Here is an 18,254-nt window from a genome sequence, read left to right as displayed (position 1 = left end):
TTTTATTTAGATCTTAATTGAGAGGAATATTTGTTGGCTGTTTGCTATTATGTGGCTATACTTTATGGTGCTGAGGGATGCAAACGTGTTCACACTAGCTCATAGATTTAATAGCTTTGATTTTTTCCTCAAACAATTACATTTAAACATTAATAAAATATAAAGCTGTTAGGTAGGTCACTGTAAAAGAATGAATGGCATTTAAATTTGTAAGAAGATATAATACAGTATAGAGATGGACAGACTGAATAGAAAACTGAAATACCTAATCTCTCCATTGGCATTTTGACTAGGTGAAGTATGATCCACATGAATGCAAAATAATTTATTAGGGAGAACATAAAATCAAGTTTATATTTAATAATTTTTATCTTAAATAACATACTTATTACAGGTTCGTTGTATCATATACAGTACATAATTGGAAACTGAACAAGACTTAATTCACACTGATAATGCTCATTTATATAAAGATACTATTTACACCGTAGAGTACAAAATTATCTGCAGACACAGAAAGTCGTTGTATTTGTCTTGTAAATGCAGGATAGCTCAATCATAATCATAGCTTTTAAAATACCTAAGCCAGTGAATGTAAATTTTAAGTATTGATATGGTTAACAGAAATGGGGATTTAAACTCGGACTAACAGCATACAAAATTTGAATAGTATTTGAAATATGTAAAAGACATTTATGTGAAAAAATGGGGATTTAAACTCTGACTAACAGGATACAAAATTTGAATAGTGTTTGAAATATGTAAAAGACATTTATGTGAAAAAAGGGAAATTGCAATTTAACTGATACAAACAATGCTATTTATAGTAATCAAAGAACAATTATTTGAGCATAACAATATACCATATGACTTCAACACAGCTACAGCACTATCATTAATGTGTGCAATGAACAACTTGCACCATACTGAACAAAATTCCTAAAATAGATTCATTACAGGAATGGAACTTTGTAATATTGTTCATAGCATACATATCCTAAACATATATATACAAGAGTACAAAATCAGTCACACATTCAAAAATAATGATTTTGGTTGCGATAACCAAAACTTCAGCACCATTTCAAATGGAATTTGTAATTAGGTAATGTGAAGACTGTACAATACAGTCATAATATAAATGATTAAAGAATCACAACTGCATTCCAAAATCAGTTACATTTCTGCATAAAGTAGTTAAACATTTCCATGTTAAGAGGAAGTCAGCAGTTTCTAAAATTTCTATGGATCCATGCATGGAATATGCATATGTAATGTGAATGGGCACTCCACACAAAAATAAAGCACTCACAGGAACATTATTTACTTTATATACATTTACATATAGATGATAACTGCCCAAAACATTCTTCAACAATAACTTTGGTTTAATTTGTATATTTTTTGTCAAAGTTCTGTAGTTTCTAGTTTCTTGTCAACAAGAGGATTGGCTATTTTGTGGAATGTCTGATAAAGATTGGCACGATAGGTGTCACTGATGTTGCGCTGCTCATGATTGGTCAGCTGGGCATTAGAACCCACCGTACTCGACTCCCTGAAGAATAAAAAGTGTTGTTAAACAAATTGGCTCATTAATTAGGGTCTAGTAAAAGACAATACGTAAATATGACAAATTAAACGTGGTAGATAAACTAAACCTGCTAGATATAAGCAATTTAATAATTTTCTAGTTGTCAAAAATGTGCTTTCTACCTCTCTACTACTTAGATGAACTTTATGTAATACTATATCTTTCATCTACTTGGATAAACTTTATGTAATACTACATACAAAATTAGCTCAGCTGCCTAAGTTATCAACTTACCCTGTATCCATGCAAAGGCCTACTACAAACAAAAAAATGTAACTGTTATAATAATATCACCCATAATCATTAAATAATTACAGCTGCACACAGTAAAGCTTGGAGAGTCAGATATTAAAATAAGAGTTTTATTAGTGGATAACTTCTTGAATTACTACAGTATGTACTGTTGAAGCAAGTAGAGCAGTCTTTCATATACACCTACAATTATTTGTTGATAAAAATATTACTTTAACTAGATAGGGTATAATTGTAATGATCAATGGTCACCAAATATGTAACATACAGGAATAAACTACTGGAGAATTAGATAGGGCAATCTAACTAAAAGTAACTACATAATAGAATGATTGTAATGATCAATGGTAACCAAAGGTGTAACATAGAAATGAACTCGTGGAGAATTAATGGATTAGGTAACAATCACCATAAAGGAAGATGTAAACTGAACCTGAAATGCAATACTTAGTGAAAGTAGCGATAAGTCATAATCCTAGCAGTCCTAGCAGCAAGAGGATATTATTTATGTAAATCTCTTTACAATTTCATGATCATGTACAACCCCCGCTTGTAAATATAACTCCTAGCACAATATACACATTAAACATTAAAAAAGAGGATGCCACTCCCTATCTTTTGCCCGGGGGAGGGGGGATTGCCTGGCAGGCAATACCACGGAGCGGAGAAGTGGGTAGTAGATGTCCTTGGGGTATCTACTACCTTTCAACTTTCCTCCTCCTTTCTCAGAACGTCCCCTCCTCAACCTGACTGCAGCTCAAGGCTCTCCGAGCATTTACCCCTCAAGGAGGAAGTGTTGAAGATGGACAAGGGCGCAGTGGAGGAAGTTCATCATCCTTCAGCAGGGTTCTACAGTTGGATCTTCCTGGTGCCAAAGGCTATGGGCGATTGTAGACCAGTGATAGATCTTTCCAAGCTGAACCACTTCATCAGGAAGACAAAGTTCAGGGTGGAGACACCCAAGATGGTTTTGGCAACAGTAAGGCAGAATGACTTCATGCTGTCGAGAGACTTGAAAGATGCTTATTTCCAAATCCTAATTCTCCCTTCGTTAGGAAATTCCTTCGCTTCAGCCTTGGAAAGCAAGTGTTCCAGTTCAAGGTCATTTGCTTCGGTTTGACTACAGCCCCTCAAGTGTTCACATGGGCCTTTACCCTGGTTTTGACATGGGGCCTTGCTCAGGGGTTTCGCCTGTTGAGATACTTTGATGATTGGCTGGTCTTAGCAAGTTCCAGGGAGAAGTTGGTCGGGACAGGGACCATCTTCTCCAGTTTTGTCAGGTCCTAGGCAGCATAGTAAACCTGGAGAAGTCCAATCTGCTTCCCAGCCATAGGATTCTTTACCTGGGTATGGTAATAGATACAGCAGCATCGAGGGTTTTTGGCGGACCAGAGATTGCAGAAGTTCAGAGCAGTGGCTCTGTCCTTCCTTGCTCAGATCGAGCAACCAGCTCTCCAGTGGCAAGTTCTCCTTGGCATCTTGTCACCCCTTGAGAGGCTGGTCACTCATGGGTGTCTCCAAATTCGTTTTCAGCAGTGGAGGCTGAAGGAGTTCTGATCACCGGTTGGAGTTCCCCTCAGCAGCAGATACTTCTGTTGGAAGAGGTAAAAAGAGACCTACATTGGTGGTTGGACAATCAGAACCTTACGGTAGGAGTTCTGCTACACTCACCCCCACCGGATCTACTCCTTTTCTCGGATGCTTCCACCGAAGGTTGGGGCAGTCATTTGGAAGTGCTCTTAGTCAGGTATATGGAGTGCAGAGAACAAGCTGCTTCACATCGTCTGAAGGAGTTCTGAGAAAGGGTGGACAGTCACTCAGCCATTCTGATGTCAGACAACATCACTGTGGTGGCCTATGTGAACAAGGGGGAGGGGGAGGGCTGGTGTCTTGCCAGCTCCACTTGTTGACAGTAGAGATCCACCAGTGGATGAACGACAACTCGGTGGAGCTTGTGGCCAGTTACATTCTGGGCAGAAGGAATGTAGTGGCCAACAAACTAAGTTGTTGGAGTCAAGTCCTGGGTATGGAGTGGTCTCTGCATCCATGTTAAACCTCTTCACCACCTGCTTCAACAGGAAGCTGGAGGTCTACTTCTCGGTGGTCCTGGATCCTTTCGCCTTGGGGGAAGACATTCTTCAGCACCCTTGGGACAATCTCAAGGTGTACACCTTCGCTCTGTTCTGCCCAATCCGTCAGGTCCTGAACAGACCACTAATGAGTTCCAGGAATCTCAGGACGACCTTAGTGTGGCCACATGCTGAGTGGTTTCCCAATCGTCTGGCTCTCAAGAGGCTCAAGAGATATTTTCCCCTGGCACAACATCCTTTGCCAACCATAAATAAATAGGTTTCACCGGCCAATAGGGTCCCTATCTCTTCATGGTTGAAGACTTCCAGTATCTCCTGTGAGGAAAAGGCTTTTCTCACAGAGCAGCAACAAAGATGTCTGGGTATCTCAGGAAATCTTCATCTGTGTAAGGGAAATGGGCTGTCTACTATGTCTGGTGTTGTCAACAGGGTTTCTCTCAGGTCAGAACTTCTATTCAACAAGTAGCCAACTTCCTCGTTTTCCTCTGTCCACCTTTAAGGGTCTCAGGGTTGGTCTAGGGCTTGTTCTATGTTTGAAAGGGGTGGGTAGACCTTTCCTCCTCAAGAGTTTCAAGCAGTCTTGTCCCTCAAGAGAGCTATAACCTCCTTACAGGGACCTGACACTGGTCCTTAGCAACATCACTTGTTCACCATATGAACCCTTACGAGGTTCATGAGACAGAAATTTGACTCTCAAGATGGCCATGGCCTCTCTTTTTAGTGTCCAACACTAGAAGGGTTGGGGGTAGGTATCCTTCGAATTTGTAGCCAAAACTCAAAATCTTTCAGTGCCCGATGATAGATTTGAGTCCTTCTTGAGCCCCTCCCTGACTGATTTTGTTGGTAACAATCCAGAGGAATTACTTCTGTCCTGTTAGGATTCTGCAAAGCTATCTTAAAGGACTCGACATCTCAGGCCTGATTGTCGAAGACTTTGTTAGCACGGGCTGGAACAAGAAAAGAGGTTCAAAAATATCATCTTTTGGCTACTAAAGTAATGTGTGCATCTGTATATTAATGTTTTGGAAATGCAAGGAGCATTGCTATCCTTGCAAATAGCATTTGATAAGTCACTTGGCAGTGCTGATATGCATGGTGGCATATACCCCACAAAAATGGATGGTTTTGCTTCCAGTTTTCAAGGTGTTATTTGTAGGTGCATGAGTGGGATGGTCAGATATGCTGTCAAGCTGTCTGCCAGGGTAGAATGTTCTAGCAGGCTAGCTTAGTTGCTGGGTTTAGGTTTTATGGATGGAGTAGTTCTTGCCTCCTTGAAAAGGCAGAGGTATTTGCTTCTAGTCTGAACAGAAAGCCTTTAGTATTCTGTTCAGTTCCATTCTCATCCCTGAGACAATCTGGAAGCATATTCTGTCATTCAATCAGTTTCATTGGGTGATACCTGTTTTGTCAAGCTATCAAATTTATTTATCACCCCACCCCAGCTTTCAAGATGATAATGCTTATTCCTTGTTGGCCTCCTGGCCTCAAGTCAAGTGGCATCCAGATCTGCTGACTTTCTCTGGTCAGTGTCTGTTCACAAAATCACAGACTTCCTAGTTCACCTTTGCTGAGCAACCTCCAGTCATTTCCTAATGTAATGCTTCCACTCGGCCATTTGCCTGGTTTCAGACTGGAGAGCTTGAATTTTCCTGTCTTGTTAGAGTTATTGAGGCATGAAAAGTTTTGAACAGTTTTGTCCCCCAAGGTAGATTTCTCCTGAGGGATAGGGTCTCTTTCTTTTGGTCCTGAGTTTATGGTGAAATCTCAGAGTTTGTCAGTTCATGTTGGGAGATTTGAAAGTTTGTTTAACCCTTCCTCTGAGACTTAAGTTTGTAATTACCCAGACAGGATGCATCTTACACCTGATACAAGCTGAAAGGACCTGTGCTCTTGAGAGAGGCAGTACCTTTTTAGTTGGTACAAGCAAGCATAAGGTGTCCATAAATACCCTTGCTGGCAATGCAAGGTAGCTAACAAGCTTGTGTCTCCTTTGAAGACGCTGTCTCTCACGTTTCTCATATGATAGCCCATAAATTCAGGGTGTTCACCAGTCCTTAGACTTAGTGAATTTTCTGTTTTCTGAGCATTGAGGGCAGGTTTCTAGTGAAAGTAAACATCCCTTACCTCATTCTACCTGAGGGATGTTGCCAATAAGTCCCTGGATGCTTTCTCCTTGTGATCTGTGGTGGCTGCTCATCAGCTTGTGTAGTCACCCAGCTCTGTTTAGACAGACAGGAGACTCGTCTGAGTACTTTAGTTTAGTGCAGTCAGGGTTAATGAATGCTGTGGCTGGACACACACTCTTCCCTTCTGTCTTTCTGGAGTGGCACCTAGGCTGAAATATCAGTCAAGTATAGGTAACCACACTTCAAGTATTCGGTCGAAGCATAGTCTATATGGTGCATTTCCCTCCACTCTCCCTTTTAATGAATGAGGAAGCAAGTATAGAGCTCGATTCTGGACCCATTACTTGGTTTTAACCAGAATTAGCTGTCCCTGACTGAAATACCTGTCAGCAGGTTATGTTTCTCCAGTTGAATTTTTTCTTGAGTGAGTGTCCTGTCTCAGTCTCACTCAGGCCCAGGCCCTTACTGCTCATTCACCCCACATACAGAGTAAGAGGTTACAGGATTATCGCATCCCTGCTTGCACGCAGTGGGAAGTGTGACAATTCCAAGCAGGATTCAACTCTTCAACTCCAAGTCAGTTGAAAGAGATGACATCCCATTATGTAAATGGCGATGGGTTTACCTTTTATCACAATCCCACTTAATCATCCTGCTCTATCCAAAAGAAGGTTGGTGAGTAGGGTATTCCCACCCTCACTCCCCAAAATCACCAGTTAACCCCCTTGTTAATAAGTTCAGTGACCTTCCAGCTTGTGTTGAGGGTACATACTTCTATATACGTACTGTAAAAAGCTCTGTTTTCTATACCTAGGAAAAATTTAAATGATTTTAAAAATATATTTTTTAAAGGTGGCATTTTTGTTCACAATAGTATTTGTTAAATATTTTGTATGACTTGAGAATGTGCAGATTTTAGTTAAGTTTAGTAATGAGTTAGTTTATTATTACAGTTATATGTGAATGTTTGTGATGTGTATGTATTTATATCCCTGAAAAAAAGGGGAAAGTATAAAATGCTTTACCTCTTCTTGCCCTAGGTTACCCCTAATAATTAATTAAACTTAATATGTACCTCCACACAACACACTACTTCCTTCACATACAACAATCATATTGTGAAGTCTCTGAGTAATGCAATTTATAGTGAATATATATTTAAAAGATCTTAATATGCTACACAGAAGTATCACTGAAATCTTTGAAGTTAACTCACAGTCATTATGACTCACTAATGCATGAACTGAATACCTTAGGTTTTGGTATTCAACTACGAATAAAGTCAGATTCTATCTAATACTAATAGTTGCAAGAGAAAAAATGCTGCACAGGAAAAGTGTAAATTTACTAACCGTGACAATGGGTTAGAAACATTCGCCGACGTTATGTATGGCATGTCCCTGTCAACTCTTGGAGAAAGGGAAGTATCCACAGCATTGTCATCTAAGCTGTCATTACCTTCACTTTGCTGACTGTAAAGAGAAAGAACACAACAAATAAACACTGGGACTTATTAGAAAATAGTATATGTATTAGGTAAGATGTTTAGCCACAATACCATTACGTTTCTGACTGTTGAAGAAATTGGCTACAACTAATATTTAAACAAAAATGTAGCACCGATATAAAAAATATTATTAAGTTATACATATATATTAGTTCCAAAAACAAAGTTCACCATCAATTAGTTCCGAAACCAAAGTTCACCATCCATTGAGGCTGTGCAAGCTATGGCACATGACATCAGAGGTATAGGTTCCTCTCAAGCATTTTAAGAAAAGCTTGTCTGTTCATAGACTTTTGAGTGCTGGGTCTTGGCTAGGTCAATCCATGTTCACTTCCTTTTACCTAAAGGATGTTGCCCACAGGTCTTTGGACACTTTTTCCTTGGCTCCAGTGGTGGCTGCCCAACAAGTTGTGTAATTCACCCAGTGCCCCTGGCAGGACAGTTTGTATCTTATCTAAGGTAAGTGTGTGGAAGAGAAAATGAATGAGTTGGCTAGCCTCTTTCTTTCTCTTTTTTTTTTCCTTTCTTCTTCTTTTGGGCTGGTTGAAGAATTAACATGTCATATGCTGGAACTGGTCTGAATCAGGTCCTGGTCTGATACAGGTGAGTAGGGTGTAGCAAGTGCTCCTCTCTCTAGCAAGGGGAGTGGTGACAAACCTCTGTGGCTTGCATGATTTGTTGCTTGAACATGCAATTTTCTTTTGTTCCTGGAATGCAATGACTATGGCCATATATCATTGTATTTCAACCCAGACAGCTGATGTTTTAGATTTTCGATTGTCTATTCTTTCACGGGCTTGAACCTCCATTTTTAGAACTCATTCTTCTAGGAAGGGTGGTCAGGTGGGTAAACTCCAAGTATAAGGCCAAAGGTTTGTTCCGCTTATGAATAAGACACAAATTTTTAAACAATTTGTATTTTTCATAGCTTACAAACCTGAGGTCTAAACGTTTACTGCCCACCTGTAGCCCCCCCTCTCTCTTTTCCTGGGTTGGGGGAAAGACTGACACATCACAGGGTTCTATGCCTGGTTGGTGACCAGCTCCCACCTCATATAGACGAGTTGCAGGTGTCACAGATTCCTTGCTTTACAATATTTGATTGTTTTCAACTGGTTTCCAGCTGGCACAAGAAGATTATCCTACTGTTAAGACCTCACGTTTCTAAGTTATGAAAAATACAAATTGTTTAAAAATTTGTCATTTTTCCGCTAAACCTAAAGCTTTTTATAAGAAGTGCCTCTACATTCTTTAAACAGATACTGTCTACATAAAGGATGGTGTTATCAGTCTAAATAAAAGTTTCACACCTTGGTATGTAGAGCTGCAGTAATAAAGTATGTACAGCGATGATCTGAGTGAAGTTTTGAAAAATCTGGTGCATTAATCAATAGTTTGACGTCAATTTATCATTAAAAAACATACTGTAGTTCATTATGTTTTTTTAGAGGTAATGCAGTCATTAACTACTCCCGCAACGCACACATTCTGAAAGACTAAAACATTAGTACAAAGTCCCCAGACATGTGTGAAAGATACATAAAAACATATATGTCAATACTCAATTTTCAAATAAAAACACTAAAGCTAAGTAAGGGTTCTTGTCTCTCTCAAGGTGCAATACTCTCTTAGGAGACGGACTAGCCATCAACCATAACGTAAGTGATGCAAATGCAGTTGAATACGTATATATGGCTACAGCATCTGTCCCAAGGAAGTTCAACATGGCAACAAAGAAGGTTTGTCTAACACGTTGACATCCACAAAACTTCTAGGCTGAATAAAAAGAAATAAAGCGCAGGCTACAATAAAAAAACTGGCTTGGAAAAGGAGAGCGAAGAAAATTCGTCTCCATGGCGGTAAAAGAACAACTGGCATATTGGGGGGGTTCTGAGCTTGGTCGAAGAACAAACATCCACCGCGTATATGCAGGAGTTGCCAGATGACACAGATTCCTTGTTTTTAGAATCTTTGATTGCTTTTACCATTTTCCATCTAGCACTAGAAGATTTATCCTATTATTAAGACCTCAGGTTTTTTAGCTGTGAATAATACAAATTGATTAAAAAAATTTGTCATATTCTCATAATTAAAACATTATTTACAGTACAGTACATATTTGGTCCTTCAAAATATAATGCCTGATGGATGGATTCAAATTTACAGAAATCAAATAGGTACAAATTTACAGAAACCGACAAGGGCACAGTCAAAATTCTAAAAGCAAGCCAGGTCATTGTTGAGGGCACATGGAATCAGAGGGTGTGAGAGGGGAAAAAAAAATGAAAGATTAATAGCAAGAGCTGGGATAAGAAAGTTTCTAGAATTTAGTTTTGGTCAGCAATTTCAAGATGCAAGTAAGCTACTGACGACCAAACAAGGGAGCGATATTCAAAGCATACCCAAATGGTTTGTAGCTATGAAAAATACATATTGTCTTAGAAAATTTGTCATTTTTTAAGGGTAGATAATAAGACTCTTAATGAATTTATAGTCTTACTTGTGATATGGGATGCCTACTGAATTTGTTCACTTTAGTTTTGGGAATATATATATTACCTACCCGTGAAACTCTGACAGAATTATTGTACTATTATGAACAGTAGGTGTAGCATTGTATGCAACAGTACTTACAACACCAACAGTACTTACAACACTGGGTGTAGGATATAGGTTAAATTTAGTATACTAAGTTCATTTATTATAAGTGCATGAATGTGAATGTTAGTGATTGTATGTAAGGGTATATTTATATTTATTTGTAAATAAAAGGGAAATGTGACGAGTATTTACTTCATCTTGTCCCAAGTGACCCCAGGAATAAGCAAACCCTCTACAATTGGACCCACGAACAGAGCCTGTCTAGCAGCCACAACCATTCAAATTTATATATTCAGAGGCGTGGTTGGTATGGTCTTTACCTGCCACCTCGGTGGCTGCGAGTTCAATTCTCAACCATGCCATTGAGGGGTCAGAGATGTGTATTTCTGGTGATAGAAGTTCACTCTCGACGTGGTTCGAAAGTCACGTAAAGCCGTTGGTCCTGTTGCTGAATAACTAATGGTTCCATGCAATGTAAAAACACCATACAAACAAACAAATCTACAGAAATAACCACAGGAAAAAGAAACTTTTGAAGCACTAAATGTTTTGTATGGATATTGAGTACAGTATGTGATTACTGAATGTGGTAGCAGAAACTTATGTAGGCAGCTACATGAGCATTACAAGCATGATAGTCCAATTAGCAAATGATCTCAGATTCTCCCTTCCAGTCCCTTTCTTTCTTAAGAGGTTATAAATCCTGTTTTTCGGGTACCCATAAATGGAATAGTAGGCCCATGCAAAGCTAATTGCTAATGGACCGATCATGGTCCTTGAGGCACAAATGCTTTTTCTGTTGATCATCCTCTATTTCTCCCTCGTTCTCAGAGAAGGACCAGAGATGTTTCCACCAGAGATATAAGATTATGGAGGCCCAATTGGCTCAGCTGTATACAAACAAACCTTTTACAATGACTTTGACTAGCTCTGTGATAGTATTTTTTACCTAGGCAGACTGCAGAAGCTAAAGGTGATCTCTGCAGCCAAAAGCAGATGCACAGAGCCTGTGTTTGGTTGCCAAAGAACTGACCCAAGAGACAGCAACCTAACCTTTTCCTCTCCCATTCTGTTACCAATACAGCTTCAGAAATAGGCACCACTGAATGTCTCTTCAAGGAAAACCTGGCCATAATTATATTAGTGGGAGACTGTCACGCCCAATTTTACTAAGAAAACGTAGGCTTTAAAGGCCATCTCCCTAGCTTAGAGAATAATGTTTCTCCTGTGTAAAGCCTCAATTCTTGCTTTACAGATAGTGTAATCTCATCCTTTGGAACAGAAATATAAGGTTTCAAAAGCTCTGACTTGGTGGCTTCTTCAGACTTCAAGACAAACAACCTGTCTTGACATTACAGCCCTTGATTTACTCTGAGTGGGAATGATAAAAGGGTTGACTGACAACTACAACAGTGATGAGGAACGAGGGTGTTTCACTCGTGCTTTTAAAAATGTTTAGCATTGGACTACAAGATGCAGGTATAGAGTTTACAAATTCTGCAAGGAACTGTGCAAGTATAATCCACAGGACAAATGTCTTGCTAGACTGTAAGAATGCCAGAACCCTTTTTGTCCTTAAAAGAATAGTGAGTTGGTACAGTATTTGAGAGTATGTGTACAGGATCAGGAGTATTAGCATCTGTGAGAGAAGAGCTAACTGAATAATGGGAAGCAAAGTTTGGGAAACAGCTAGACTAACTTCAAAGAACTGAACCGAGTGCAATTTTTTGGGGGGGTTTGCTACCATGAAACTGCTAAAACTAATAAAACACCATCACTTGTTTTGGATATTAGTTACTCCATCTTAGATGTGCTGACAACAGCACTAATGGGAAAGTTAAAGGAATATGTGAAATAATAATTTGTATTTGTGTAGGAATGCAATAGCCAATAACAATTAAAAAAGATCCTTTTGAAAACCAGTTACATATCTTCATTTCTCAGTGAGCTTAAGTTCTGTAAAAGAAAAGTTATGATTGTACATATAAAAATTAATGGCCTAAAAATAAGCAATTTAATCTTTAGTGTATGTTTCCAGTGATGACCTACAACACCTGAAGCAGAAATGAATGAAAGTAATCTCCTAACTCTAAATTTTTTTTAAATTTAAAAGAGATAGCAGACAGATTTCTCTTTAATATACTAGTCCTAAATATATAGCTTCATCTTTTTCATATGTATATAAAGATGTAAAAAATACAGCATTTGATAGTACTCTAAGAATATAACTTCATGTGAATACATTAAATGATTAAAATATATTTAAGCAATTCTTTTACATAATTACAATAAAACAATGCATTTAAGCTTATAAATACAGAATTTATAAAGATATTTTCTTTTCAGTGCACTCCTGCACAAATAACATTGCTTAACAAAAGACAAAAACAAGGACACGTGAGCAATAATAGACAAAACCAAATATGTAAGACAAGTGAGCAATAAAAAATTTTAAAAAGTATTCTTTTCAGTGCACTTCTGTGCAAATAACATTACTTAACAAAAAGACGAAAATAAGGACAAGTGAGCAAAACAACTACTGCAGTATATATAAAAAAGCAATGCCTAAATTTACATAAAAATCTCCAAGAGGGATACATTAAGACTGAAATATTTTAAATTAAGGTTACCAATACTATTTTCTAAACTGTAAAAAATACAAAAAACTGCCACCTGTAAAATGTTGAAACCCTATCGCAAAAGTTTTCAAAAATGTTATCCATTATTATAACTCTTATTATTATTATTTAATCTATTCAAAAAAAGTGGGATAGAAGCAATTTTGTTACTTAACTGAGTGATGTACACAATCACTAAAACGGTATTCAACTGACTAATGTACACAATCACTAAAACGGGAGGAAAATTGGAATAATCATTGTCCTTTCATCCCTCCTATATGTTACACACTGTATCACTCTTGTTTTGAAGTTTTACCACCTATATTTTTAATTGGAATTGAATCAACAAAGAAACTATCATTACCAAGAGAAAGTCACCCTTTATAGCCACCCCTCGTAGCTCCAAAAATTGATCTCTTGCTCTTTATCTAACATCATCGTTTTAAAAATGGAGAGCTAAAAAGACCAGAAGGTATAATTCTATAAACTACAATATCCCATGCATTATGGCACGAAAAATCTTTTATAAAGTGGGATCACTAAGCTTGCCACTACAAGTATGTACGTTCTGTAAAGACAAGGCTATGCAAAACTTCTTTTCCCTCTTGGAAGATTGAAATACGTAAGTTACTATCTCTAGATACATTTATGACGGGTCTTGATATATGAAAGTAACTACATAAATAAATTGCTCTAGGGGATATACTATGTACATACTGTACTAAGCTTTGAAGTGGATATGCGAATACAGTATGTGCTAAGCTGTGCTATATTTTACTCATAAAACTCATTCCTGAAGTAATAACACAAAGGAATGTTTGCTCTATTTTAATCTACATAACTGCAAAACAGAAATTAAACATAAAAAACAACAAAGGCATCAAAACAAGAAGACAAACAAAAAGCGGTGCAAAACTCACTGAAACTGTTGATACCTAAGTGAATCCTCATCTTTGTACCAGTCATTATCAAAGCCAGACATCCAGATAGGATTACTACCCTCAACACTGTGGATGTTTGTGTTTGGGACTGTTGATGATCTGTTCAGACCATTATCATGAGAACCTGAAACAATTGAAAGTATAGTTATACACAATGGAAAACTGATCTGAAACATTTCATACAATATTCTTTACTATTTTTAATCTATATGTAATACCCACATGAAAAGAAAAGCTTAGGAAAAGATCCACAACATTTTATTTGTGACGATTACTATATCCCCGTTCATATTCTTTCTTCATTCTTACTTTTCACCCTCTCCTAATAATTGTTTCAACATTATTTTCAATACTGAGTGACCTCTAAGGTCCTAGTACTCAGCCTTTGGCCTAAATTTTATATACGTATTCCAATTCAAGCCTCAAAGAGACATTACAGTTTTTATAGTTAAGAGAATATACAATCATTTTTGGCTTACAAAGCTAAGTAAAGATGACAATAACTGTGGGTAAAACAAAAATTGAACACTTTAGAGTAAAGTGGAACCAGTGAACAAATTACAGTAATAACAAGGGTTCAAATGAATTGTCAAGATTAACGTCTGGTGTACTAAAAAAAATTTTTATTGACTCAAATATTTTCAAAACATCTGTCTACTTTAACTGTAATAATAACCACAGGATATAATGAAAATACTGCAATGAAATTAATACAAAAATCTGCTTCATTTCAAAGACAAGAGAGATATTCTATATTATCTGTAATTCAACAGCAAGTAAAATATTATGTCTGAAATTCACTATACATGCACCTGATTTAAATTTAAAAGGCCTTAAAGTATAACTTGTCTCAAGTCCAGAGCCACGAATATTCATGACAACTTTGTTATCCACCTTTTCTGGGCTCAGCTCGTGTCGCTTGCGCGAAATATCCTTTAATCTATTATTTCTAGGGTAAATGTACTAACATACCAGAGAATAAATAAAATAAAGAAAAAGGTCAGTATGACTGACTCGCTCACCCTCTATAGAGGGTGTCGGTATGAACACTAGGCGAGTGAGACCACTACCACGAGCCAAATGCCAATAGAAATCTCCCACTACAAAACCCTCCAAGAGGGGAGCCGTCCCACAAAGGGAGCAGCTCGTACTACTACTACACCATCCCATGCTTGCGACTGCTGCGCCTCTAGTGGCCATCCTTTTTCGTTAGCTCGCACGAATCACAAGTGCTATTTTTCTCTCTGTGTTTTTTGTGCCCTTTCTTCGGATTTTTCGATAATGGAGCGTGCAGCTATTGCAGCAGCTAAGTTAAGTACTCAGTATTTACGGTTAGCGAGTTCTTTCCGTCCCCGAGACGGTATTTGCCGTTTTTTAGGTATAGATACGTTCTCGGGGGCTGGAAGCATGGCAGCATGGTCCTGCCGCATGTTGGGTTCGTTCTTGGTCTCCCATACCTAGAACATCCCTTATTATTTTACGCTCTATTTTGATTATCCGCGTTATTACGTCTACTCAAGTTGTTATACATGTATGTATTTCACCTTATGTAGGCTTTTTCTATCCAGACCCTAGTCCAGGTTCTTTGTATCGGCCCCTGACTAGCTTTGAGTGGTAGACTTGCCTTCGGGCTAGTCGCACACTCCTGGATTTTTTCTCCTGCTATTTTACCTTCTTTCTTTCAATTTTATTATATATTATATTTTTATGTTTTGTTGTTGTTAGGTTAGTTGGCGTCTGGCTTAGCCTAGGTCCTGGCTCGTAGAGCCTAGTCTACCGTTGATCAGTTCGGTCGCTTCCTCATAGCTTCTCTCTGATCAGTTGGTTTTCGCCCTATGGGCCTATATGCTATACCGCTTTTCAGTTTCGGTTGCTTCCCGATAGCTTCTCTCTGATCAGTTGGTTGGCCTAGGCTTGGTTACCGTATCTTAGTTTACCGCCTCGTGGTCACTACGTGATCACGAGTCAGCCAGGCGCCTGCCGCCTCCCCCTTCACCCCCTCTCCCGCTCTCCCATAGAGTCGGGCGGGGGTGGGTCGGTCTGTCCTTGCTCGCCCAGCATGCCCGAGCCTGCCTCCCCCTTCCCCTCCACCGGAGGGGCCTGGGAGTCCGACAGTCCCTGACTGGTTCCGACCTCTCCGCTTCTCGGCCCGGCCGGGTGGTACGTTGTGGGGGGCTCTGGCCTTCCCCCCCTCCGTTACTTCCTTGTCGCTCCGGGTTAGCGCGAGTCTGTATGTCATCTCGCCCTTCCCTCCTTACTAGAGCTCCTCCCTATCGGAGCCCTGATATCCAGCGGAAGGGTATAGTCCACCATAGTTGGACCGGAGCATACAATAGGTCTTTACTAACCGTACCGTATTGCTGAGTTACTACACTCCGCTTCACTGGACCTAGTCCGGTTACTTGCATGTAGGTTTAAGTTATCTTTAAGTTTATCTTAAGTTTCTTAAACCATCCCCACCCCTCCCTTAGTATTTACCGGATCTCTCCGGGATTATAGCCTATTCAGGCAATGCAGGGAGGGGTTATGCCCAAATTTTTTTTCCGAGCTCCGCCACGTAACGGAGTTCTTTTGTCCTTAGTCTGTAAGTGTTACCCCTTTAAGATACTCATGTGTCTTCCCACTTACAGGCCACCAACTGTGAGCATCCGGGATGTTCCGCTACACTTCAGGACCCCCCCCCTGTGGACACGAAAGTTTGCGGTCCCATGCTCCATGCGCGACTCCGCACGGGGACATCCAGGTCTGGTACCATGAGACGTGTACCATATGTTACGATATGGTGAGCCAGCTTTTGGAAGGCGTAAGTATTCCATCTCCGCATGCCGCTCCGCTTCTTTTAGTTCTTAAGTTTTCATCATTACTTTAACTTAAGGCATCTAGTTTAAGTTATATCCTAAGTTTTAGTTTTAAGTGGTTCTTAAATCTAAAATATATCCTCTCTTACAGGCTCCGGCAGTAAGAGATACGGCATTGGCTACCCTGCGGGCCTGGGTCGGAGGTTTTGGCAAGAACGCCGCCAAGGGTCAGCCCTACATACTGGAGAAGCGTTTAGCTTTGTTAATCTTCCCCGGAGGCAAGGCGACTGGGTACGTCGACCCGTAGAGGCGGACCCCTCTATTGCCTTTATCCAACAACAGCTGGCGGCCTCCTTGACTGAACAAGACCAGGATATCTCCACGGATGTCGCAACCCTGGATATAAATGTTGAACCTATGGTAGGTATAGACGACCTGTTGGTCGAGGTAAGTAATGCAGGTACCCAAGGGTCTCCCTTGGGAGTGACTGTTTCTTCTACCCCTGCAACTTCACCATCCTTCCCAGGCTTTACCGGTGATGAGTTATATACTCCTCCAGAGGCTTCGGTTAGGCCTAAGATCAAGTCTAAGCATATGACCTTGACTAAGACGTCATCGTCCTCGAAGAAGACGTCCTCGTCTTCTTCTTCGCGTAAGTCTCCGGCTCGTAATCCCGGCCCAGACAGGTCTAAAGGGTCTAGCTCCGGCTCAAAGTCCTCAAAGAGTAAGCCTAAGGAGAAATCCCGCACCCCGGCAGTATCACCAGTTCCACTACCTTTGGTGCCTATTCAGAGTCTCCCCTCCACCTCCGCAGCAGCTCCGGCTCTGGACACCAATGCTGGCCTGTTGCAACAGGTGGGCGACTTGGTAGGCTCCCTTAAGACGAGTATGGAACATATGATATCTCGCCTGTCGGATAGGATAACTTCTCAGGATACTATTATAGCCGGCCTAAGAGAAGCCCCTCTTGCCTCCTCTCCCTCAACCTCTAACACTAGTGGATCTCAGCTTCCCCCGTATGACTCGCTGCCCCGCCCGCTTTCTCCATGAACAATCCTTGGAGAGTAGCGTCATATGCTCCCTTCCAAGATGGTCTCATCTCCATACCGGAGTTTGGAACTCGAAGAATAGAGGACTTCGAGTTCTACCCGGAAGGCCTACAGCCTCCCTTCATAGGCTACGCTAGGCTCACGCCTTCGGCTATGGTTAGAGATGACAGGGTACCAAAGGAGACAGTCCTCTATTCTCGGGACCAGGCCCAACGAGAATGGCTTAGATGTCTAGACGACATGGACTGTTCGAATACCAAGATCCAACCATTCAAAAGTCCCTTTACCATTTTCACGATGGACGAAGGTACCCCGCTCCTTTCCTTACCAAGATAGCGAGGTCGACCATCTCAGCAGCTCAAAAAGGGGAACCCATGCCTCAGCTGAAAGAAGCAGACCCCACTTCTCCGTTGCTCCCGTCAATTGGAGAATTATGGGAGGACTTGCCTAACACTTTCACAGCTGGCAAACTCAAACCTGACTGTGCTATGGAGCAGTTTGGTGAAAAGCTGCCCAGGCTCCCTGATAGTCTTATTCAAGCGGAGTTTGACTCGAAAACACGACTAGCCAGGTCAATCAACCTGATGGCTATGTCTGAGGTAGCAACCATGGCTTATGGTTCAGAACCAATTTTTAAGCTTATGAAAACCAAAGTCCTGACTCAAACGGTGCAGTCAG

The 18,254-nt window shown here is 40.1% G+C and overlaps 1 protein-coding gene across 4 annotated transcripts in view; it reads right to left on the bottom strand.

Moving 5' to 3' along the window:
- Positions 1 to 310: 310 nt before the first annotated feature.
- LOC135217135 (cadherin-23-like) overlaps positions 311 to 18,254 on the bottom strand; it is a 127,967-nt gene continuing 110,023 nt past the window's right edge. For 2 of the 4 annotated variants that reach the window (XM_064252842.1, XM_064252845.1), the window contains exons 31-33: positions 13,709 to 13,853; positions 7,412 to 7,531; positions 311 to 1,555 (exon numbers count right to left, since the gene is read on the bottom strand). In XM_064252842.1, the coding sequence (XP_064108912.1) occupies positions 1,408 to 1,555; positions 7,412 to 7,531; positions 13,709 to 13,853 (413 nt within the window). In that variant the 3' untranslated portion in view covers positions 311 to 1,407. Of the gene's footprint in view, positions 1,556 to 7,411; positions 7,532 to 8,863; positions 9,055 to 13,708; positions 13,854 to 18,254 lie in introns of those variants that run through there. The other 2 variants (XM_064252843.1, XM_064252846.1) reach the window with 2 other exon arrangements.

This window comes from Macrobrachium nipponense, chromosome 7 (genome assembly GCF_015104395.2).
Source record: "Macrobrachium nipponense isolate FS-2020 chromosome 7, ASM1510439v2, whole genome shotgun sequence".
NCBI lineage: Eukaryota > Metazoa > Arthropoda > Malacostraca > Decapoda > Palaemonidae > Macrobrachium > Macrobrachium nipponense.
This window is presented reverse-complemented; position numbering and strand designations above follow the sequence as displayed.